At 46.1% G+C, this 23,807-nt stretch overlaps 1 protein-coding gene across 10 annotated transcripts in view; it reads right to left on the bottom strand.

Annotated features, from left to right (window-relative positions):
* Window positions 1–725: 725 nt before the first annotated feature.
* Window positions 726–23,807, bottom strand: part of SART3 (spliceosome associated factor 3, U4/U6 recycling protein) — a 48,705-nt gene continuing 25,623 nt past the window's right edge. For 8 of the 10 annotated variants that reach the window (XM_068563077.1, XM_068563076.1, XM_068563079.1 and 5 more), the window contains 17 exons: window positions 23,291–23,395; window positions 21,370–21,554; window positions 20,135–20,240; window positions 18,728–18,852; window positions 14,259–14,414; window positions 13,427–13,565; window positions 12,832–12,939; window positions 12,063–12,140; window positions 11,881–11,939; window positions 10,801–10,910; window positions 8,075–8,187; window positions 7,082–7,158; window positions 6,311–6,479; window positions 4,159–4,619; window positions 3,470–3,622; window positions 2,441–2,631; window positions 726–1,760 (listed from right to left, as the gene is read on the bottom strand). In XM_068563077.1, coding sequence (XP_068419178.1) covers window positions 1,598–1,760; window positions 2,441–2,631; window positions 3,470–3,622; window positions 4,159–4,619; window positions 6,311–6,479; window positions 7,082–7,158; window positions 8,075–8,187; window positions 10,801–10,910; window positions 11,881–11,939; window positions 12,063–12,140; window positions 12,832–12,939; window positions 13,427–13,565; window positions 14,259–14,414; window positions 18,728–18,852; window positions 20,135–20,240; window positions 21,370–21,554; window positions 23,291–23,395 — 2,498 coding nt within the window. In that variant the 3' untranslated portion in view covers window positions 726–1,597. The remainder of the gene's footprint in view (window positions 1,761–2,440; window positions 2,632–3,469; window positions 3,623–4,158; window positions 4,620–6,310; window positions 6,480–7,081; window positions 7,159–8,074; window positions 8,188–10,800; window positions 10,911–11,880; window positions 11,940–12,062; window positions 12,141–12,831; window positions 12,940–13,426; window positions 13,566–14,258; window positions 14,415–18,727; window positions 18,853–20,134; window positions 20,241–21,369; window positions 21,555–23,290; window positions 23,396–23,807) is intronic. The other 2 variants (XM_068563074.1, XM_068563081.1) reach the window with 1 other exon arrangement.

Below are 23,807 nucleotides of genomic sequence, written 5' to 3'. Positions count from 1 at the left end.
TGACTGCTTCACAGCCGCTGCTTGAATTCAAAAACGCCTAACAACAAACGTTCTGTGCAGAAGATAAAGATGAGGTACAGAGAACCTATCAACTAAAAAACTTATTTACAAAACAACAAACAGGGAATTGGAGATTTGCCTGGATGGTTGATAACATTAAGGTATTACTGCTAATGTTTCTAGAAATGATAAAACCACGGCCTTTAAGTCCTTAGAAATACATGCTACAGTGTTACTGGGTTAGCACTAATGATGTCTGGGATATCCCTCCAGAACACAGGGGATACAAGAGGGGCAGGAGGTGGAGATGAAGACGGGCTACGAGCTGAGCAATGCTGAAGCTCGATGACAAGCACACGGGGCTTAGTTTACTATTCTACTTATCTGTTTCAAATTGTCCATTAAAAATGTTAAGTTAAAAAATATAGGAAAGCCTGAATGATGCATAAAACCTTTAGAAATAGATAAATGAGCTGATTTTCATGACATAGGAAAGAATTCCGATTTTTTTCCCCAGACTGCCTTTATAAAGTCAGTTTCCCTACTGAACTGCTGTAAAGTCAGTTTCCCTACTGAACTGCCAATGTCACTTTCAAAGCAATAAATACTGGATAAAAGATGTGGGTAAAAAAGCTTGAAAGCTGTAAGCGCCAAGCTGCTCAAAACTGAAGTTTAAAACCAAAGATATCACAGCAGAAATGGTTTAAATCAAAGTGCCAAGCGGATTTGACTTACAAAAGTTCTATTTACACACCCATTAGGTAAACCGAGGTACACCCATTTCAAAATACATATTTGAATGCACATCTGGGTACCTTTCGACAAGAAGTTTTTAAGAGAACTTCAGTTTAATAAACAAAGCTAAATGGGGAGAATTTAAGTTTGCACTTGACAATGCTATTTAAACAAAACCAAAGGGCTGAAACTCAACATTTAGACAAAGAGCACAGTTCACTAGTCACTAGGCAAAGAAAAACGTCCATAGCAGATGGCGCACAGAATTCCTATACAAAACAAATGTCACAAGTATTTTGCTTTTAGGAAACAAAACAGTGGGTTGACGTGTCATTTACAAATACGTAATATAAAAACGCACAGCCCCCGTGAACAAAAGCCCATCAGATGTTTTTTATGTGCCCCTTGCCCCCACCCCTTTACTAAAATAGGCCATTCTGGTGAATTACTAACATCTGCCATTTTGTCTTTTAAAAAGAGTGACGGGCACATGTACTGTGCAGGGTGTAAGTGAAGTGTCTTATAAAAAGGAGACCAGAGGTGGCCAAAAATATTTGGACAAGGGGGTCTCAAAACGGTGTGTTCGCGTTTCACTTCTGTTTCTCACTCTTTAAGACACATCTTAGGAAACCACACCCTGCGCCCAGCCTGTGGAGTGACCGCTTTCGTCCTCTCGCCCTCAATATGAGGGAGCACTTAAAGCCTCTTTCCTTGGACACCCTTTTCCCGTCCTACCTAAACCAGAGCAAGCGTGTGGCCACGGGCGCTGCACCGGGTCCTGCACAGCCAGGGCGAAGCTGGGCCACCGGGCGTCTTCCCGGCCCCCATCAAGTAAGGCATTTCCCTTCTCGCACAGTCCCACTCACTTTCTCAGAAGCAACTTGGCAAAGTCGGCATTGGACATCTTGGGTACCTCGGTGGCCGCCGCCGGCGGGGCAGGGCCGTTCTCAGCCTGGGCCGCGGTGGCGCTTGGGCGTTGCAGGGCGCGGGGCAGCAGAGAGAGCTGGGTCCTCCCCTTCCCCCGCCTGGAAGAGCAAACAACGCACGGACCTTCTGAGGTGACAATTGATGAAAATAAGCCAGGACGGTCTTAGATCACCCCAAGGTAAAAGGTGAAAAACAAAAAACAAGAAGGGTAATAAGACGAGCCCTGTTCTCCCTGACTTCGGCTGTTAGGTAAAAATCACTTTAACCAACTTTGCCTTTTCCACAATTTTGGCCAGGGCCACGCCTGTGTAATACCATCACACCTAGGATGGATAAAAAGGGCTGTAACCTTGCAGACTTCACCAAATAACCTCGCACCCTGCTGCCTCATCCCTATCGGGTGAGAACACAGCTTCTATCTGGATTACAGGTGGAGATACAGATTAGCACGGCAAGCACATGGCTGTCAGGTTTGGAACCTACACATATGGATTCACCTGCCAAAGGGGACTTTAACGTAATCACTGTGTTAAAAAAAATAATAATAATAAAGTAAATAAATCACCCGTGTAAACCGGCGAACACGAGAGAGGGTCCCACTTCCAGACTGGCCCTCAGCGTGGACTTGCTGCCAGACACCCTGCCCTGGGAACAAGCGTGAGCGCCCCAGGGACGCCAGGCCCTGACCTTCCGTCTGAACTCACCGCGCTGACAGGAAACTCGGTCACCGTGGTGCAGGCCAGGACGAAGTCTGCACCAACGAGCACACAACACTTACGCTCCGTAGATCTGCCGCGGCACCATGGCGCCCCCCGGGGCTTTCCTTGCCTCTGGCTTCTCTGGAGCCTTCCTCTGAGGCGGGTTGCTGATGGCCACTTTGATGACGTTCTCTTTGATAGTCATGCCGTCCATCTTCAGGACGGCCTGAGATGCCTGGGATTCGTTTTCGTACTCCACGTAGGCCAGGCCCTGAAAGTTTGCAAAAGCCCGGCCAGGTGAGTGCTACAGGGCACAACCTCCTCCCTGAGGTTCACCGGCCGGTTCAGGGCAGGCCCCCGACCCTTGGGTTCCCTCCCCACCACCACCATCCTTTGTCTATAGGTCTCACAGCCCTAGTCTCCCTCCCTATTTCTGCAACTGACTAACTTCAGATAACTTAAGTTCAGTGCATCTTGTGCTTGCTCCAGCCAAAAAAAGAAAGGAAGGAGAGAGATGGACCAGCGTAAATCTAGCAAATGGATGAAGTGTCCTGGACACAGGTGAGCCCCGATGTCCCTGTGCCTTCGGGCCGCCCTTATTCATACTCTTCAACTCTCGATTAACCTGGATAAATGGGACGGGAGTTGAGAGGTCAACCAAACCCTTTTCAGACAACTACTCAAAACGTGGTCAAGGATTTCACAAGAGATTGAGGGGACCGGAGAAGGGGAGGACGTGGTAAGGGGGAAGCCAGTGCAGGGACCTGGGGAGGTGGCCAGAGGCCTAGTGAAAAGAGGGGTCCGGGCAGGAGGGAGGAGACTGCAAAGGGGGGCACCTCACCCCAAGGCTCCACAGCCTGGGAGCTGCACTGGAGCCCCTGCTAATTCGTGATAGTTTTTCTTCAAACACCCTATTCTTTTTAGTACAATGAGCCACATATGGGTTCATCTGACTCCAAATGGAAAAAGAGCCTCGCGCATCTATCCTTCTGTTAACTTCTCGTCTGCCTCCTAGTAGACAAATCAGAACCCGCTCCAGAACCAAGTACTCTCTGAACAGAGGCTCGCCCAGACTCCGGGAGGCGACTGCCGTGTGCTCAGACGCTGACCTTGGGTTTGCCGGCCCGGTTGGTGACCAGCCGGATGTCCTTCACAGTGCCATGGGCCTTGCAGATCTCTTCTAGTTCCTCTTTCGTGCAAGAGAATGGCAGGCCCGAGACGAACAGCTTGTGTTTCTCCAGGGCAGTGCTGTACCTGAACACCTACAGGGAGGAGTGGGGAGAGGAAACCATGACCCGAGGCCCAGCCCAGCTCCCCACGACGCAGGGTCAGGCCTTGTCCACAGGCCTGGCCCAGCCAGAGCCCAGATCCCGCTCCAGGTGCCGGGAACTGTTAACTCGCCCTGGGCAAGTCACTCAACTTCTCGAAGCGTCCACTTCCTCCTCTGTAAAATGGCAAGTGAAGCCACTTTTCTCAGAGCCTGGGTGACGACCCAGTGAGGTAACATACAAAGCACCTGGCACGTCCCTTGTCCCTCCTCACCATCCAACGGCAAGCAGCCATCACACAGTTCCTAACTGTATCGTCATCTGTCAAGTAATGCCAGCTCGGAGTGACCCAGCCCCGAGTTGAGACCTCAGCGAACCAGCTCAGAACAGAACTGACCCGGTTAACGCGCAAGTTTCGTTCTTAGCAAATGTTCCACGTGTATTCTAAATATGAGCTGCTGCAGGAAAAGAGCGCTTACCCTGTCCTACCGCAACCCTACGTGAAGGCGTGCTTTCTTACACAAACCAACCTTGAAGTCTGGGTTTTTGCTCTTGTCCACACAGGGGGAGACAAACATTGGCCGCCCCTCAACGGTCTGCCGATCCAGCTCCAGGGCCCGCAAGGCCACCGCCTCCTCTTTAAACTCCACGTAGCAGTAGCCCCGGAAGTCGCCGCGGTTGCTGAAGATGGGGCGGACCTCGACCACGTCCCCGCAGGCCTCGAAGAGCGGCCGGAGCGTGGCGGCAGGCTCCCGCAGGCCGTAGGGCAGGTTGCTGACGAAGACGGTGACGCCGTCCTTGCTGCTGTCGTGCGGCACCCTGGGCGCATCCCTCCTTCGGGCGGCTGCCCGCTGCTCCTGCTGCTCGGAGGGGGGCTCCGCGGCCGCAGGGGCGCTGCCCCCACAGAGGCCCGGGCGGGCTTCTGGGCCCGGCTCAGCCTCCCCAGCGGGAGGAACGCTGTTCTCCACCCTCCTGCGCTTGGAAGGCTGCTCTACAGTAGGTCGGGGGAAAAGCAGTGACGATTAGTTAACTGCCCCTTCCTGCCAGTGAGCTGTGCAAGGGGAGCGGCTGGCAGGGAAAGGGCTCTTCCCCCTATACGCGCCCCCCCCCCCCCCCCGCCCTCTGCCAGGTCTCTCTTGACCCGCCCGACTCATCCCACTCCTTTCCGGGCCCCAGTTACATTCGTGTGAGGGGACGAACTCAGGTGCAAGTGATAACCTAAGTCCTCATCGGCCACGCTTAATCATATGAGAGGTCAGTGGGTCTCCAAGTTGGGCCGGCAAATCCCAAGGACCCCATCCTAGACAGCCCAGGGCAGCAAGGGGAGGATAGAGTCTGGGGACTGCGTGTGAACAAGCACCTCCGGTGACACTGAAGTATGTGCTCCCCAGGCCTCCCCTGGAAGCAGTACAAAGTGCTACAGTTCCTACCCACGTTCACGATTGTCTCGTGTCCTTCAACAGAACTTAACAACATTCTACTCCAACCCGCTCTTCCCACTGCCTCCAGGGGGACAATACTGAAACCCAACTGGTGAGGGCCCCCTGCTTCCAGACCTTCCCATCAGTTTCCCACTGCCTTCCCGATGGAGCCTGACCATGGCACGCTGCATTCCAGGGTGCCCTGACTGGGCCTGCTGGCCTGCCTGCTGCCCCAGCCTCACCCACCCCAGCACCCGGCCCTCTGCCACGCATCAGGGCCCAAAGCCAGACACTTGCTGCTCAGAGAAAACGCCAGGCTGTTTTGTGCCTGTGCTTTGCTGACCCTGGCTGGCTGGCCCCTTCCCTTCTTTCTCACTTCACAGTCACTCACTCCTCCGCCAGATGCCAAGGTGCAGCGTCACTTCCCCACGAAGTCTTTCCTGCAGGCCGCTGACCCCCTAGTGCTTTCCCTGGCCTCCACCATGATTCACACCTACATCTCCCCGAGTCCCTATTACACGTCACTGCGGTCACAGGTCCCGTTTGCCTTCCCCTGGCTAAACCAGAAGCCCTAAAGCGCAGTGAGCTACCCACGGTCATTTCTGAAGGCTCCAGAAAGACTCGGGGAGAAATTCTTGGTCAACTGAACAATGACTCCATTACTATTTCCCTCTGGTTGACAACTCTGAACTAGAAAAATGTTTAGCGTCCTTTAGTGTCTAGAGACAGTTCTTTACCTTGACTGATTTTGTTGAAACAAATCTGACCCACACCTGCCCACGCCTGAAATGGCAGGGGTGACAGAAACACTGGCTGGAAAATTCTACCTGTCAAAACCATCAGGTGGGGACAAGTAAGGCTTGTGTCACTGCAGGGCCCGGCTGTGGCGGCGGTGCGGGGCGCCGGGGCCTGAGGATAAGGCAGTGTCCGTGCTCGGGGAGTGACGGTACAGGGTGGGGTGCGGGAACCCACGGAGGGAGAGGAGGCACCACTCAGGAAGCGGGCGGTGGTGTCAGCAACAGGGTAGGGAGCGAAGCCCAGGGGGTATGGGCAGGGGTGTGTCTACACGGGGTGGCGCCTGGCACAGGGCCTTGGAGTCAAGCCGGGGAAGAGGGCACCCCCGTAGAGGGCAGGCAGGGACAGGGAGGGTGGTGGGCACCTCACAAGCAACTTCTTCTCAAATGCAAGAAAGTTCTCCGTGCTGCTTTGCGCCCTGTCTGGAGCTCCGGGACGTCCCAGGTGAAGTCCTACCAGGCCTTACCTTCCTCATCGTCGCCCCACTCTTTCTCATCATCCTCATCAGCTTTGCTCTTGTCCGAGCCTCTGGTCTTCTTCTTCTTTTTCAACGCTTTCTTCTCTGCCCGGGCCCTCTTCCGTTGTTCCACCTTTTCTTCCTCTTGCTGGGCGAGGGCTGCTTCCTTCTCCGCAGCCTGGAAAATCGGGATATGACGCATCACTGGATGCGGCGATTACATGAAGTCTACTGACTCGTGATGGAAGAGGTGGGAGCACAGGGAGGATGGCCACCACCCGGGAGAAGGGAGGAGACCAGGAAGAGGACGAGGAGGAGGGCTGCTCCCAGTCTCCCCGGCTGAGCCCCAGCCTCTTCAGGCTTCTTGGGAGCCGCATCTCAAGTCTACGGTATGTCTCACAAGATCCCCATGAATGACTCGCCAAAAGAAAGAAAAAAAAAAAATCTATAAAACTGAGGCCCTGATTCATTTGGGGGTGTTCATACTCCAATCGCTAGGCTAAGTATGTCAGGCTCCTCTTTTAGTTTGTTCGTCTATTCCAATAACCTTTAGGGCCAAAAGTCCTGTTTTGGATTTGTATCTATCGTTGGGGCTAAAGTTTTAAGCCGATCTAAAAAGATGACAGGCTTAAATGTTGATTCAAACATTTCATAGTTAATACTTTGAGTAAAAGACATTTCTCAGGACGACCCCAAAGGTTCTGACAAGGAACATGCATACCAAACACAGTCAAAATAGTTTTCAGAGGTTCAAAGACTTGAAATAAAGAGCATCGTTACCTTAATTCTCTGCTCATTAACGCGAGCCAGTCGAGTTTCGGTTTTCTGAACGGCTATATCCCAATCTTCTAAAGTACCTTGAGAGGAAGAGAAGCAAACTTTCACTTCTTCGGATTTTGAAGGATATAATGATATAAAATTTTCTTACTGTCCCGCACCTCCAGAAGAAAGCTCTTCCATCAAACAGTAACAACTGGAGAATTGGCTCCCCATTTTAAGAAGATTTCATTTGTATAGGTTTCAAGTTTCAGAATTCAAATAGTCCTTCCAGGTGTGTTTAGAACATCCGTTCTCTTTTAGAAAGGAGACTTGAAAACCAGAATAGGTTCTATTATGGGCTCTCTGTGGCAAAGATTATGAAAACATTCTAATGCAAAAGGTACAAGACATCTGTACTAAGACCGAAAGATTTTAAGAGCTCCTCAAATGATAAATGCTGGGGTGTTTTTCTTACTGTTGTTGCTGTTTGGGTGTCTATCTCCAGTTCTGAGGGGTTCATACCCCAAATCCAGACTAACGCCCATGGAAACTGAACACTGAGGCTCCGAAATTCACAAGGGAGGCACACGTGACCAGAGAGCGCGTTTTGCCGTGTGCCTCTCGGCGCTGTGCTGGAGCACAGGCTCTCCTGAGTCCCAGGGAACCCTTGGCAACGCCTGCAGACGGTTCTGGTGGTCAGCACTGGGGGCAGGAAAAGCGCCACTGGTACCCAGCGGGTAGAGGGAGGCCAGGGATGCCGCACACAACAGCCCCCACCAAAGAGTCTTGAGAGGCCTGCGCTAGAGCATCGTCACGGGCCCCCTCGCACGTGGAGCCTGAGGAGGGCTGCAGGACTCCCCCCTCTCACTGGCGAGCACCGCGTGACGGTCGCATCAGAGAGGCCCCTCGAGGGGCTGAAGCCGTAAACACAGTCTGTCCTTAAGCCTACAGACCTGAGACCAAATGGCAAAAGGGACAGACCCCAAGCCAGAGGCAGCGCGCCGAGGTCCCCACCTTCTGTCCTCTCCATGGTGAGCAACACCTCACAGACGTGTTCCGGGTAGTCGCTGGTGCACTGGACCGCCCGGTGCAGAGCCTTCCTGCAGTGCTGAGTGTCACCGTGGGCCCTACGGCGGAAAACACACAGTTGGCGCCACCAGCACACAAAGCGGAAGGCGCAGAGGGAGGGCTGCCTTCACACAGCTAACATCACGGCATCAAAGCCCACCGCCAACTCCAGCGTCTGAGGAGATGCCACGCTCTGTGTGCTACGGATACTTTTAATGCTTTCCTCCTTTTCCCAGAGAGCCCCTCTAGTCAAAAATGAAGGCTTTCTTCTAAGCCACTCTTTCCCTTAGCAAGTCGGTGCCGGTGGAAAACGCACCTGGGGACAGTGGTCCTCAGCCAGGCGTTCTGCCTTTACTGCATTCACATGTGCAATGCATGGGGGGATCCAAGAGCTGTGGGTGACTTGATAAAGTCCCTAGAGAAATTCTAGGACACGGTCCCACTCGAGGGGAGAGTCACTGACACAGGGGGCTGTCAGATTTCATGCCTAGAGTCAGATCTTCCTACACTGACATGGAAATATATACTGCTCATCAGGATAGTATATCTAAAACAACATTCTGTTCATCCCAGCAGTTATGAGATGCTATGTTCTCATTTCTGTTTTAAAACTTTTTGTAAATATAAACATTGTGAATACGTATTAGGACACTCAGAAAAAATTCAGAGCAGCAGTTCAGACCCCTGAGGGTCCCTAAGACCCTTTCAGAAGGTCTGCAAAGTCAAAACTACTTTCATAATAATACCGAAACATTTATTGGACTTTTTCCACTGTGTTGACGTTTGCACTGAGGGTGCAAAAGCTACAGTGGCTCTTAGCACAGATCAAGACAGTGCACACCTTGTTAATATTCTGTGTGACAAATGGGACGCACACATCAAAGCACCTCTTTATACCGAAGTACAATGGTTGTAGCAAAGAAATAATGGGTTACTGTTTGAGTTGCAAGCTGGACTAGTTACTTTTTTTCATGGAACATCATTTTCACTTGAGAGAACAGCTGAGTGACAATAACTATGGTGATTCAGACTGGGGTATTTGCTAGACATTTTCAAAAATTAATGAAGTGAGGCTATCACTTCAAGGAAAACCACTTAAGAGTTTTTGTTGACGGTGATAAGACTGGAGCTTTCAAGTAAAAATCAGAGCTTTGGAAAATTTGTATCTGTCACCGTGAGTCTGACAGCTTCCTACACGTAAGGCTTTTCTACAAAGATCAGTGCAGATGTAACAAATGGGATAATGAAACGCGTCAATATTTGGAAGAGCTGCAGGACTTAATGAGTCAGCATTTTCCACACACACAACGCATGTCACGGGATCATGCGTGGGTAAGAGGTCTGCTCAGTGCAAAACAGACCAATGGATATTAATGCAACAGAGTGAAAAATTCATTGATGTGGCTTCAGATTCCAGAATGCAAATGACTATGACTTGTTAAATTTTGCTGTAGTGTGAAAGAAGAATATCTGCAATTATCTGAAAAATACCCTCTTCTCTTTCCTAACCTCTTATTTGTGTGAGGCCAACTTTCCTTCATATTCTTCAATGAAAACATCACAACAGAGGGGACGCAGAAGCAGACGTGAGAATCGAGCTGTCTGCTACTGAGCCAGACTAAAGATATTTACAAAAGTATAAAACCAGCCCACATTCTCACTGCATTATTTTGGAGTTTGGAAAGCAGTCCTTTCTCATAAAAATGTTAAATGTAATGAATTTATTGTGAATTTTAAATGAATAAAAATATTTTTTAATTTCTCAGTTTTATTTTCTAACATGGTAAATATTAATAAATATACCTCACATAAACAAAAGCTTTTGAGGGGGTCCTCAAATTTTAAGAGTGTAAAGGGGGTCCTGAGACCAAAACATTTGAGAACCGCTGATCTAGAGGAATATTCAAGAAGCTTTAATAGTGATCGTCTCTGGGGAAGGATTTTAAGACTTTCACTCTCTAGCTCACATTTTTTTAAATGTTCAATTTTAACTTGAGCACATACTATTTTTTAAATCGGGGGTAAAAAAACCAAAATGTTCAGAACAGAAAAAAGATGTATTTATAGACACGCAATGTCCAAGATATACTGAATTTAAAAGCTAGTCATATTCTTTATACCTTCTCCATGTCATAAACATTATTTAAAATAATTTTAGAGGTTTAGAAAATGTATACTATAACTGCATCATCATTTCTTAAAAATTTAAGCACAGGAAAGTCTCAAAGAACATACCCAAACCATTAACTAATGGTGGTTGTATGTGGGCCTGTCACTGCAAAAAAACTTGGGTTTTTTCCTCTCTGCTTTTTATTATTTCCTACTTTTATAGACAAAGCAGATACAAAAAATAAACAGCTCCCCCGAAAGTCAAATAAAACATTCATGTCCAAAAATCAAAACAAACCAAAATAAATTGAAAGTAATGAATTATACTCCAATAAAGATGTTAAAAAAAAAAAAAAAAAAAAGTAATGCATGGCTATAAGAGCCCAGGCACAGAATATTATCTTTGGTTCTCTATAGCCCTGCCCCATAAACCCCCAGCCACCGAGGAGAGACAGGACGATAAAGAGAAGCAGTGTGCTGCAAGGAGCAGGCCCAGGCTGCAGAAGGCAGGGGGCACTGCGGGTCACACCTGACAAGCACCGCCCCCAACCCCGGCCGGTTACCTTTCCAGGTTGTAATACTCAAGCCACATGTTGGCATACTTGGCGTTCCCTTTGGTCATGATGCTGTCCCAGAGCTCCCGGGCTTTCTGCATGTTATTGCACAGTCGAGCCTGAACGCGTTAGCAGACTGAGTTAGGAGAGGACTCAGACCTTACGATGGTGACACTCGCTACAAAACACACTTCAGACGCACATGGCTAAAAACCTCCCACCCCAAAACTCACCCCAAAACTATCAGCGTTACATAACTCCCTGGACATTCCCGGGCCACCCCCCATGATAACAGCCCGGCCCAAGCATGTCAGCCTTTTTGCAGCGACAAGCCTCAGGCTGTCTGCCCATGCTCACCTCGAGAACCACACTGGGGAGCCCACAGGCACTTACGACAGTACTGGCCAGGCGTTTTTTATTTTTAACAAGCTTAACTGTAAGTGTTTTATTTGAAGGGCAAGGCAGAGAAAGAAAGATGGATCGAGGAGCAGATGCCGGCTCTTAACTTCTGAGCCGCAGCTGCTGCATCGTTAACGTGGTCTCAACACAACCATCCCATCCACCAACTACCTGATACCTGACTCTCCCCCAGAGGAGAAAACGTTAGCATTTTACAATCCTATGAGCTGATTAAGGGCAGGGTTCACGTCTTACTCACCTAGGGGTCCTTGGTTCAGCAATAACATTCAACTCATTATACCCTCTGATTATCTGTGAAACTGTCTGTCTTTCACACTAGATTAAAGCCTTACTAGCACAGGGACAGGGTTTCTCTCGTCCCCCGGCACACAGCGAAAGGCCTGCAAACTGCTCATGCTGGGGACGTGCTCATCAATGGGGTGCAGCGCGGGAGGGGAAGAGGTAACACACAAGCGAGCGCCTGGCATTCAGACAGCTGCTGCGCAACTTCGAGCAGGGAGCTAGGATTCTCCCTAAGACAGAAACGAATGTGTGTCGAGCAAGGAAATAAACATGAATCCTTACAGGGCCTAGACCATCACCTGGGATCCCGACTCAGCTTCGGTCACACTATCGGGCAAAGGTCCCTCAAAGGGGGATGAAACTGACAATGTGTCAAAAAACATTTACCTCAATCCGAGCCCAGTTCTGCATGATCAGGCAGCTTGGATCTCCACTCTCACTGAAACCTTGAAGAACAGAAGCAGACGAAATCAGAAAGTAATTGAGAGGCAAATCGCCTCTGACTGACAAGGTACACCGACCAGAACAGGAAGCACGAGCGGACAAGGCAGGAGGGGGGCCCCACTTACGCTCCTCCACCTCCTGCTTCAGGTACTCCAAGGCGCGGGCGAACGCAGACCGCAGCTCCTCCAGCTCTTTACTGGAGTCTGTGAGAAAGTGCAGAGAGGTTCGGCTCGAGGAAACCACATGCCACGTCTTGTTTGTTCTTTTCAATCCTACACTGACGCTCCCTGGCATCATGCTGGGGACACGGAAATAAAAGTGCCAGTCCCTGCCCTCATCACACAGTGGGGGGAGGCAGATACAGGAAGGCAGCACATCACAGACAGTACGAGGACAAAGGTGACAAGGGCGCCATGTGCAGGACCACAGCAGAAGGGGTCTCCCCGAGCCGGCAGAATGGCTAAAAGCCCCCTGCATGAGGAAGCAAGCACCAATTAGGGGTGGGGGCGTGTGGTTCTGGTCGCTCTTTTTTTTTTTTTTTCTTTTTTGAGGGAAGAGAAAGGAAGGCAGGGGATCCCATGGAGGTTCAATGATTTAAAAGGAACACAGCAGTCCCATGTAAAGAACTATTTAGGATACACAGAAGGGAGAGAAGGGAGAAATGAGACTAAAGAAGTTGGCAGGAGCCAGTGTAAACCATTAGGACCATTACTCTCTCCCTTTACAATCCACGGCATGATTCGTTACAAACTGAAATAGCTAAAATTTCTGAGAAAAAAAAAGTTACCAATATCACTTGCCCCATCGTGAGATATTTGGGCAACTGGGACATCCTACCAAAACACATGTTAAGGAAAAGCTCAGTTCTGATAGGAAACACATAAACTTCAATACCTTGTTTGAAATCGACCCTTCTCCTCAGGTAATCAAGGTACGCCTGCCAGATCTCCACATAATCAGTGGCCTGAATGAAGCCAGCACTCAGAGCTTTCTCGAAGGTCACTGGAGTCGAAGAAAAAGCCAGGATTTGTTGCCAATTCAAAAAGAAGTTATCAAGATGATTATAAAAACTGCTACTGACTATAAAGTTCCATCTGGCTTAAACAGTAATAGTAGTAATGGGATGCAACAAAGTGAAATGAGCTAGAGAGAAATGTTCAAAAGAAAGGCTACCACAGTGGTGCACAAACTGTGTTCTAGAAAGGGCACATCCCACAAGGTGCCCTGCATTAAAGTGCTCCAGGTCAAGTAAGTTGGAGAAAAGACCATGACTCCCTGGAAAATCACAATGAATATTAAGACGTTAAAAAGGTCTAAGAAGTCAAAAATACAACTACTTCGTATCTCCCATTTAGAGCCCTTCTTGTCACTGATACCCAATATCCCAAAGTAACCGCCTGGGGAACGCTGATTTAATGACTTTTGTCACAGCTCAATGTTTCTGACTCGGGGCAAAAACTTAGGAGTCTTCCCACAAAAACATCCGCACCCGAAATGACTCGATGATCAACTCCATGTCTTTCCATGGCCAAGAGGTACCGACTCCACAGGGCAACCGTCCACGGGCAGTTTCTAACAGCGCGACTGTGTACAGATAAAACCAAATCCTTTACTTTCAGCTGCCGATCCTATGATAAAGAATGCCAGGGTCAGGAAAGAAGATTTTATTAAGACTTCACCATCCATGAGACATTCCCAGCACAACCAACAAAAGACATGTCCTTAATATGACTGGTTTCTTCAACAAAAAAATCACAAGGGGTTTTGCAGGAAAAGAGGACAGAGGTGGAGAGGGGAACCTACAGATCAAAGAGCTTTAAGAGACATCAGCCAATCCTAATGTATGGATCTTGTTTAGATCCCAATTCAAATCTTTTAGACATACACATTGAAATATTTACCATCAAAATGTGATTTCTGGATTTGCTTCAAAATAACATGGAAGGGAGGAAAATAGGTAAGGAACCTAGTAAGATTATAGATGAAACTAGACTAGTGCCGTTAGTTAAGTGTTGAAGCTGGGTGATGGTTAACTGCAGTTTCATTTTACTTATCTGTCTACATTTATGTATTTACATTTTTCCATGATAAGAAGTTAAAAGAAAAACTAATCTGTTATAAAGTCCTCAATAGTAAGGCTATGCAAAAATTTTTTTACAGTTATCAGTTTAAAATAACTTAAAACACCAGGAGACTTCCTTAGCGAGTCAAGCAGAGAGGAGCAGCGTGCAGCTAACTACTGGCACTCTTTCTGATTTTCTTTAAATGGAACCTAAATTGGTAAAAAATAAAGTGAGATTAGAACAGGTAGGTTATCTTACTAGGTACTGACTGTAACGGATCCATAAGTCTGGGACGAGGCAGTTCTCGACCAGAGCGCGCTCAAAGACCAACTGAATGCGGGCGGGGTCTCCAATTTTCATCTCAAAATCGATGTATGCTTGATATTCAGCCAGCCTGGGTGCTTCGGCTTGCAACTGGGGCAAAGGATAATGGCAATGAAATTGAAATGAGCTATGTGACACTGTCAGAAAGCGCACACAGCTCCACAGTAAATTTTGGTGAGAATGGCCACACCAAGAAAAGAATCACCAATCCCCACTCTCAGAACCTCTGTATATCAGGTCTATAAACTGATTAGCAGAAAGTGAATCCAATAGTGAGAGGCCCGCGCACCACGATGAAGAGTGGCCCCCGCTTGCTGCAACTAGAGAAAGCCCTCGCACAGAAACGAAGACCCAACACAGCCAAAAATAAATAAATTAATTAATTTAAAAAAATTATAAAAAAAAAGAAAGTGAATCCAAAGTGCCTCTTCATGGCAATAGTTACAAAGGCTCTGTGAACCCTTTTTAAACTCCATCCCTAGACCACAGGGAATTTAAATCTCCCATCAATCAGGAACTGAATGAAAGAGAAACACCTTTGCCAACTACCATTAGCTAACCAGCCTTTCAAAACAGTTATCACTTTCTTGGCCTACTAAGTGGGGTGAATGCAACCATACCAGAGTTACTTGGTGCCCTGTGCTATTTCAGGTTCGTCACTCCAAATACCAGCTCCTGCCAGAGTACAGGTACATGCAGGAGATGGAGGAGGCTATGCTCAATGTTTACTGATCCAAAGACGTACAATTAAAATTCTTTTTAAACAAAATCCTCTTATTCAACTTGTTTTCTCCTCAGCCACACTCTGCTGACGGTCAAAACAAAATTCAACTGCCTGAGGATTTCATGAATGAAGCTTTGTGAAATGCAACTAAATACCAATCATTTACATGTGAAAAAGGGAGAGGGAGCACATGCAGACCAGAGAGAGAGCACGCATGCTCTGAACTTAGAAAGATGATATTGCAGAGACTCAGTTTCTACTAATAATGACAAAATCAGTTACCCAGACACACTGTGCCACTGAAAACAACTGAAAATACTAGATTAAATATTTAAAAAAAGCTTCTTGCAAATCAACAACAAACTGGCCAAGAAACAAGAAATACTGCAAACAAAATCTAAGTGAAGGTGGTTAAGCTAAGGGAAGGTTAAGCTTTTGCCAGTTTAAGAGATAATATTAACAATTTGATCTTGGGACTTCCCTGGTGGCACAGTGGTTAAGAATCCGTCCGCCAATACAGGGGACACGGGTTCGAGCCCTGGCCCGGGAAGATCCCACATGCTGTGGAGCAACTAATCCCATGCACCACAACTACTGAGCCTGTGCTCTAGAGCCCGCAAGCCACAACTACTGAAGCCTGCGCACCTAGAGCCCGTGCTCCGCAACAAGAGAAGCCACCACAATGAGAAGCCCACACACTGCAAGGAAGAGTAGCACCCCCCCCCCCCGCTCGCCACAACTAGAGAAAGGCCGCGCGCAGCAACAAAGACCCAACGCAGCCAAAAATAAAAGAAATAAATAAATAAATTTAAAGAATTTGATCTTTACAACAATCATAGGAAGCAGCTATCATTTCTATACCCATCTTACGTTCGAGGCAACTGAGTCACAAGGAGGCTAAGTACTAGCCCAGAGCTAAAATTCAAACTTGAGGCAGCCCATCTCTCAGAGCCTGTGTTCTCACTCACCAGGCCATGAAAGATACCAAAAACAAAGCCAAGAAGCCCAACAAACCTCAAGCAGGATAAATACAAAAAAATCCACATCTGGACCTACTGCAATGAAATTGCCAGACATCAAACCAATGAGATCTTAAAATTGGCCAGAGAACAAACAAGGATTTCCTTCCAAGAAGCAAGAGTTAGACAGCTGACATAGCAGCACAACAGAAGCCGGAAGACAAAAAGATATATCTAACTGCCAAGAGAAGAGAACTGTCAGCCTAGAATTCTATATCCTGAGAAATTAACTCTTAAGGAGAGCAAAGTAAGGACCTTTTAAAACAAACAAAAACTGAGAAAATCTGTTACAAGCAAATATCCAGCGCAGGAGATGCTAAAGGGCAGACGTTAAGCAAAAGAAAAGTGATTCCAGGTGAAAGATCTATGATGTGAGAAGAAGAGCAAAGAAAATGGGAAATGCATGCAGTAAATGTAAACAAACTGGAACTGCAAAATGCAGCGTTAATAACGATGCCTTGTGGGTCAACTAAAAGACAAGAAACACAGTAAAACAAAGCGTAAGTCTGAGGGTGGTAAATGAAGTTAAAAGTATTCTAAGACCAAGAAAGGGGAAATGCCATTTACAAATAGTATTGTGTGTGTATTGTCAACACATAAAATCTCCCCAAATCTATAATATTAATAAGGATTGAGCAAGTTTGATTAAAAAATTAATACTAAAAAAATTGCATTTTATATACCAGGAACAAACAACTAGAAAAGAAAATCTTTAAAAAGATACCATTTATAATAGCATCAAAAAAACACTTAGAAACACATCTAAAAATGTGTTCAAGACACTGGATAAATTTATAAAACTTTACAGACAAGACTTAAAATAGCAGAGGTCTATACCATGTTCACAGATTGGAAGATTCAATACTTAAAAGATACAAATTCTTCCCCAAATTGATCTACAGATTCAATACAATTCCAATCAGAAATTCAAGGGAATTCCCTGGCAGTCCAGTGGTTAGAACTCCATGCTCTCACTGCCAACGGCCCGGGTTCGATCCCTGGTCAGGGAACTAAGATCCTGCATGTGGTGCAGTGTAGGGGGGAAAAAAAAAAAAAAATCAAGTTTTTTGTTTTTTTTTTTTTTTTTTAAGTAGAACTTGAAAAGCTGACTCTCAATTTAATGGAAGTATTAGGAGCTAAAGAACGCCAGGACCCTCTTGAAGGAGAACAACATGGATGGGACTCATGCTACCAAAGATTGAAACTTAATTATAAAACTATCATCATTATGACAGTGTAATGTAAACCAGTGGGGCAGAACAGAGAGCCCAGAAATAGACCCACACGGAAATGGAAAGCTAATCCATGACAGACGTGGCGCAGCATATGAGTGAGGGTGGATGGAGTTATCAAAGTCAGCACTGGAACAACTGTTTCTCCATATGGAAAAACGAAACTGGACCCTGCCTCAGACCATACCCGAAGATCCATTCCAGAAGAAAACCTAAAGATGAACGACAAAACTATAAACTTTCAGAAGAAAAACAAAACTAAGTATATTAGTGACCTCAGAGTATGGAGAGATTTATTAAGCACAAACCCTAAGGGAAAGAATGACAAATCCAATTAGATTAAAATTAAGAATTGGTCATCAAAAGATGCCACTAAAAAAAAAAAAAAAAAAAAAAAAAAAAAGGAAAAGACAAGCCACAAACTTGGGAGGAAAAAAATGTAATACATACAACCAAAAGTATGGATTAAGACCCAGGACTCCTACAAATCAATTAGAAAAAAGACAAACCAAAAGAAAAATGAGCCAAAGACTTTAACAGGTACTTCAAAAAGAAATTTTTTTTAAGGAAATCTGAATGGCTAATAGGTGTGAAAAGATGCTCAACGTCATCAGTTATGAGGGAAGTGCAAATTACAACTGTAATTTCAGATCCATCAGATTGCCTAAAATTTAAGTATGTCAATACCCCAGGTCGGCAGAGCAATGAGAACTCTCAGATACATACTGCAGGCGGGAGTAGCAACTGATAGCCTGGAAAACAGTTCCGCATCACCCTAGGACCCAGCAATTCCATTCTGACGTAATGGAATGAAACTCTTTTTCACGTGTACCAAGACATACGTCCAAGAACGGTCAGAGCAGCACTACTCCTCCTAGCAAAACACTGGAAACAACCCAACCACCTAAGAACAAGGGTAAATAAATTGTTTACACACGACAACTTTACAGCAGTGAAAACAAATGGACTGTAACTATACTCATCAACGCGAGTAAAACCCAAAAAACATGTTGAATGAAAGAAAATATACAGCATGATTCCATCATACAAAAGTTCAAAAACAAGCAAAATTAAACCATGTATTAATTAAGGATACGTTCATAGGTTGTAAAACTATAAAGAAAAGCAAGGGAATGATTATCACAAAAGTCAGGAAAGTGATTACCTCTCGGGAGAGGGAAGAGGAGGCAATCGGAGAGGGGCACATAGGAGACTTCTAAGGTACTGGCAATGCTCTATTTCTTAACCTGGGTGGTGGGTACATGGATGTTCACTTTACTATTAGGATGTAAACTGAACGTACACATTTATACACGCTATAGTATATTTCACAATAAAACAAATGTTAAAGATACTGTTTTACTTGCAACTATCGATTAGGGGAAAGTCTGTAGAGAGACGTTTACTGTAAAAGAGACCAACACTTACCAGTGCTTCTTCATAGGGTTTGTATTTCTCCAACTGCTGTAGTGCTTTGTTATAGTTCTGAATTACTGACTCTGGTATGGGGTCTTCTGACCATTCTTCATACTCTGCAAACGTTGCCTCCATATCTATTGAGAGATGGATTCAGCCCCATGGGTCTTGCCATTGGGTTTTATCAACTCAAACAGAGTAAACCCTGAGACTCAGATGCCACCGGCCCCTCCCACATCTGTGGCCACAGGGCTCTTACTGATGGAATCCTGAGATCTTCTGCTGAGCCCTGACTTGGTCTTAGACTCTGTCTCAAAGCACCATCCTGGGCAGCCCTACCACCTAGCTAATCAATCAGAGTAAATGAAACTAATAGCAACGCTCTAACCACACTTACCTACTGCTCCCTATGTTCTAACACTTCACATCCATTACCTCATTCGATCCTCACCACTCTACGAGGGAGGTTCTACCATGGTTCCCATTTTGCAGTTCAGGAAACATAAGCAGAGGGTTACATCAACTGGACAGTTAACAGCAGAACAAGGCCTTGAACCCCGGCAGTCTGGCTCAAGTTCATGCTCTGTTCACCATGCTGTACTGCCTCACACTGGTATGTGAGTGAAACATAGAAGCCAGCTCAGCTCTAGCCTTTTCTGTTTGTCACCCAAGGATTCGACTGGAGAGCCACTTCATAATTTGTCAAATCCAATCCAAATAAACCAGGAAGTAAAAAGAAATAACACCTGGGCTCAAGTACAGTTGGCCAGAGGTTCTGAGGGTGTGCAACGCATAACCACAGCTGGGGAACAAACAAGATGGCAGCACCCAATTCTTCCCATGCTCGGAAGTCCTCCCAGCGCTGCTCACGTTCAAGCTCAAAGGCTTGGCTGGCCACAATATGTTCACACAAAAGGAGACTCCTTCCCAAGCCCCAAGAAATTCAGATAGGAACACTTCCAATCGACCGCACTCCTGGACCACCAGCTCACCTCCACAGGAGGAGGCTATTAGCCCACGTACAAGCCCCACACTGTTATGGAGGTTACTTCTGAAGAGAAAATGCTCATAATGGAGCTCTTACTCAATAAAGGTCCCCCAGAAAACACAGGGGGTCAGTTTCCCTATTCCTTTCAGAGACCCTCTCTCTGCCTCCCTGACGATGTCTTAACATAGGAAACTCGGGGTCAGGAAGTCTGCTTCTAGTCCTGCCCCTGCCCCTCTTAACCCTCTTGAGCATGAACAATTCAAGATATGTTTTTCCCCAGGGCCTCGTCCACAGTGATACTGTCCAATAAGAATACGGACACCAGCCACATTCACCTCACGAGACGCTGGGAAAGGCCTAATCACGTGACATGCTCCAAAGCGTTCTAAGAACGACGAAGGACTGGCTGTGGATGGGTCACTTTCTCTTACCGTAGAGTGGGATCGCCAACTGTCGCCGGAAGAGACTGTGGACTTTCTCCAGCTGTGAATCAAAGGTTTGTTCCCGGTCAAAAGGGGAAAGGAAGCCAGCTATGGGCTAAAGAAGCAAATTCGTAGTAAATGACAAACTCTGGTTCTTCCTACTTCAAAAAATATTTCAGCACATCTTTAGTTCACACTAAAAAAATTCACAGGACCTCTCATACACGAGGTATTGTGCCAAATGCTGCATGAGGCTCAAAAGTGAATGTTTTCCCTAGCAAGTGTTTATGAGGGGAGAGCAAGAAGGAATCTAAGAAATGTACCCAAATGACTACAAGATACAGCATAAGCATCACAAAAGCAAAGCGTCACAAGTATCAACGGATGGCGGCTTGCTTCAAGCTGGTTTTCAGGGCTGAGTTTGTCGTTATGAAGGGAGGGAATCAAGGAAAGGCTCCTGGAGAAGCTGGCGCCAGGGATGCCCCTACAGGCTCTCCGGAGCTGGCAAGAGAGGAAAACAGACTCCTAGCTGAAGGGAGGGCAGGAGTACAAGTACAGTGGCCGGAAAGTACATGAACACCGAGGGGAGCGTGGGAGCGGACTCCACGCGGGGTCACGACTGACACTGGAGACAGCCGCACGTGTCGGCCAGAGGCTCAGCCCCAACGCCTTAGTCCGGGTAGAGCACCACCGCACATTTCTCAACAGGGACACAATCAAGACGGGAGTGGGCTACTTTAACCACAGCGATCTAACCTAAGGAGAGGGCTCCACGGTGTACCAGCAACAACTTTGTGGTCACACACAGAGTGGAAAAGAGACACTAGGGAGGGGACTGTAAAATTCTATAAATCATAGTCTAGTCTAAAAAACGCAGTTATAATGGGATCAAATCTCTCACAGTTACTATGGGACACGATACATATATACATATATATGTATACACACACACACACACACACACACATATAAAATCTTTTTTTGGAATGACTTCGTTATCCTTGTACTCTCACCTGAAACCAGTAACTAAAACAGGAGTATGTTTAAATATCAGGAAAAAATTGTAGGGTCATCTGTTTTTCAGTCAAAGAAGACATTCCTGCTACTCCACAAAGACTCGTGATTTTATTTACTTTACTGCCCACCCACTAAGTGACGGGTGAAGACCGTTCTGTTAACTATGTTCCTCCAAGACCACTTACGAGGACAGCCCTGGGTGGCCAAGGCAAGCACTGGTCACTCACCCGGGCAGCTTCCACGATGGCACTTTCGAACTCCCGATAAGCCTCCCAGATGGCGAGTCCCTTGGTCATGTGTAACCCGACGGACGAGAGGGCCCTTTCGAACACAGAGCGGACTTTCTCAAGGCCACCTTTCTGACCAATCCCGCCGACTGAGTACTGGCCGTACTCTAGCCAAATGTTAGGACCTAAAAGTGAGACGTGCTCTATTAGTTCAGGATGTGAAATGCCCAAACATCAAAACTTTTGCTCTGATGAACAACAGAAGAAATGAGCCCACCAAAACAGTCCTCATTCACGGAGAAAGGGAAGAGCATCACCAACAAGTATCCCAGGTTCCCTGTACCGACGCTGCAGCCCGAAAAGAAAGTCTATCTTAATGGCCCTACTAGGTTAACCACTGAGACCTGGCTCCATAAACAGGACATGCCAAGTGGTAATACGGAAGACGACTGATTACAGAGCTCATTTGTTAAAACTGAAGAAATCCAGTAAAGATTTCAATGAAACTAGTTACCAATCTGAGTGACTCTTCAAAAGACTGCAAAGCCTAGAATGTTTCAACTTTTAAATCTTGATTCATGTTTAAGCCTTCCGATCAAAGTGAAAACCAAAATTAGAAGCACCAATCCTGTTACTAGAGATTTTGAATCTCTAAAACACAACAACAAAAAAGACCTGGTTGCCTTGTTTCTTTCACTTTTTAAACTTTCTATATTCTCACTCCTGCAGCATTAAGACCAATGAATTAAACTCTTTATGAATGCATCAATTCTTACTGTACATATTGTGCCTATCAAGTCACTTTTCAGAGATCTGAAAATAATTTTTGATGCTGATACACTAACCTTGTAAAATAAAAATACTAAAAAGATAAAGCCAACATGAGAATTACTGTATGTTTTCCTTAGGCTTGCCTTTTCAATGAAATAAGTCATTTCCAAGAACTTAGCTAAAGTTTGTGAGCTACTCTGTTTTTGCTCACCAGTACAGAGCTGCCATATGGGCTGCAAAATGAAAATGGAAATGAACTAGCTCTTGGAGCTGAAGCCCTTAGTGAGGGTTAGTCTAGTTTACAGAGGGTCTATGCTTCTCACTAGGGGAAATGCCCACAGAGGGAGTGAGGAAAATCAGATAGGAAAAAAGGATATTTAATTAAAAATGGGGAATTTTTAAAATAATTTTTAAGAACACTCTGTCCATAGCATTCTCGGATATAGTCCTCGATGTATGTAGAGAAAATATTTAGAGACTTTTACCACCAAATGGGATTTTAAGGGAGGGAAGGTGTCCACACTTCACTTTCACTGGTAAAATGTCAAGACCAGCAGACAAGGGATCTCTGTGGTAATGGAAGATTCTGCATCTCCATGCAGTGGTGGGATAAACTATCACAGAACTATACACACACACATTGTACCAAGGTCCGTTTCCCGGTGTTGAGTTTGTACTATAGTCATAAGATATTGGGGGAAACTGGATCAAGCAAGTACATAGGACTTCTCTGTACTATCTTTGCAATTTCCTATAAATCTATAAAAATGTCAAAATTAAAAGTTTAAGTTTTTTTAGTACTGGAAAAAAAAAAAGCCTTCCGTCCAAAGCTTCTAAAAATCCAATCAATGTGTAAAAGGTAACCTTTAGTCATCTGGAAATACCAGGTAAGTTCTCCCTGCCAGATAAATGGTGGGGGTGAGTATATTCACCTCCTTCCTTCAAATATTTCTTCTACTTGTATTTTAAAACCTAAAGCCTCAATTGAAAACCACAGACAATGATAATAATAAATGAACTCCAATCTTTCCAGTCGCTGGACGAATGCTCTTTTCTGGGTAGCAACACCTCACAGTACAATCCACGGCGGCAGAGAGTGATGCTAGATAAGCCCACCTGACACACTCGGAAGAGCCCGCAGGGAACTTACAGATGTAATCCTTCACCGCTTTCTCGAAGAGGTCATACACGTGCTCTCTGTCCAGGCCGTCCAGGGCCATGCTGATCTCGTCATGCAGCCACTCCAGCCAGAGCTCTGCAAGACACCAGGGTCCCCTGCGTTACCGCCCCCCGAACCAAAGGGCGGGCTGAAAGCAGGGACTGCACCGTGAGGCATCAGTACGAGAACGTTTCATCCACCTTATACAACCTGGCCCAGTTCACAGAAACTCAATTCTTAAAACCTGCACCAAGCCCATAGAAGGCTTACGCTTCCAAAGAAGATCAATCACTAAAGTCATAATATCCCTAGAGTGGCTGGGCATTTTATATTTTGCAAAGCACTGATATATTTTCTCATTCAATCTTTGTCAAAAACCTATGAGGTAGGTGACAGGGACATTAATAACAATGGCATCTATCTAAGCGTTTACAACATGCCAAGCGTGTGTTAAGCGTTGTGCATAGAATGCCACTTCCAATCAATGTACTACAAGGCAGAAACTACT

Source organism: Eschrichtius robustus, chromosome 14 (assembly GCF_028021215.1).
Source record: "Eschrichtius robustus isolate mEscRob2 chromosome 14, mEscRob2.pri, whole genome shotgun sequence".
NCBI lineage: Eukaryota > Metazoa > Chordata > Mammalia > Artiodactyla > Eschrichtiidae > Eschrichtius > Eschrichtius robustus.
The sequence above is the reverse complement of the archived record's forward strand: the minus strand, read 5'-3'. Positions and strand labels throughout refer to the sequence as shown.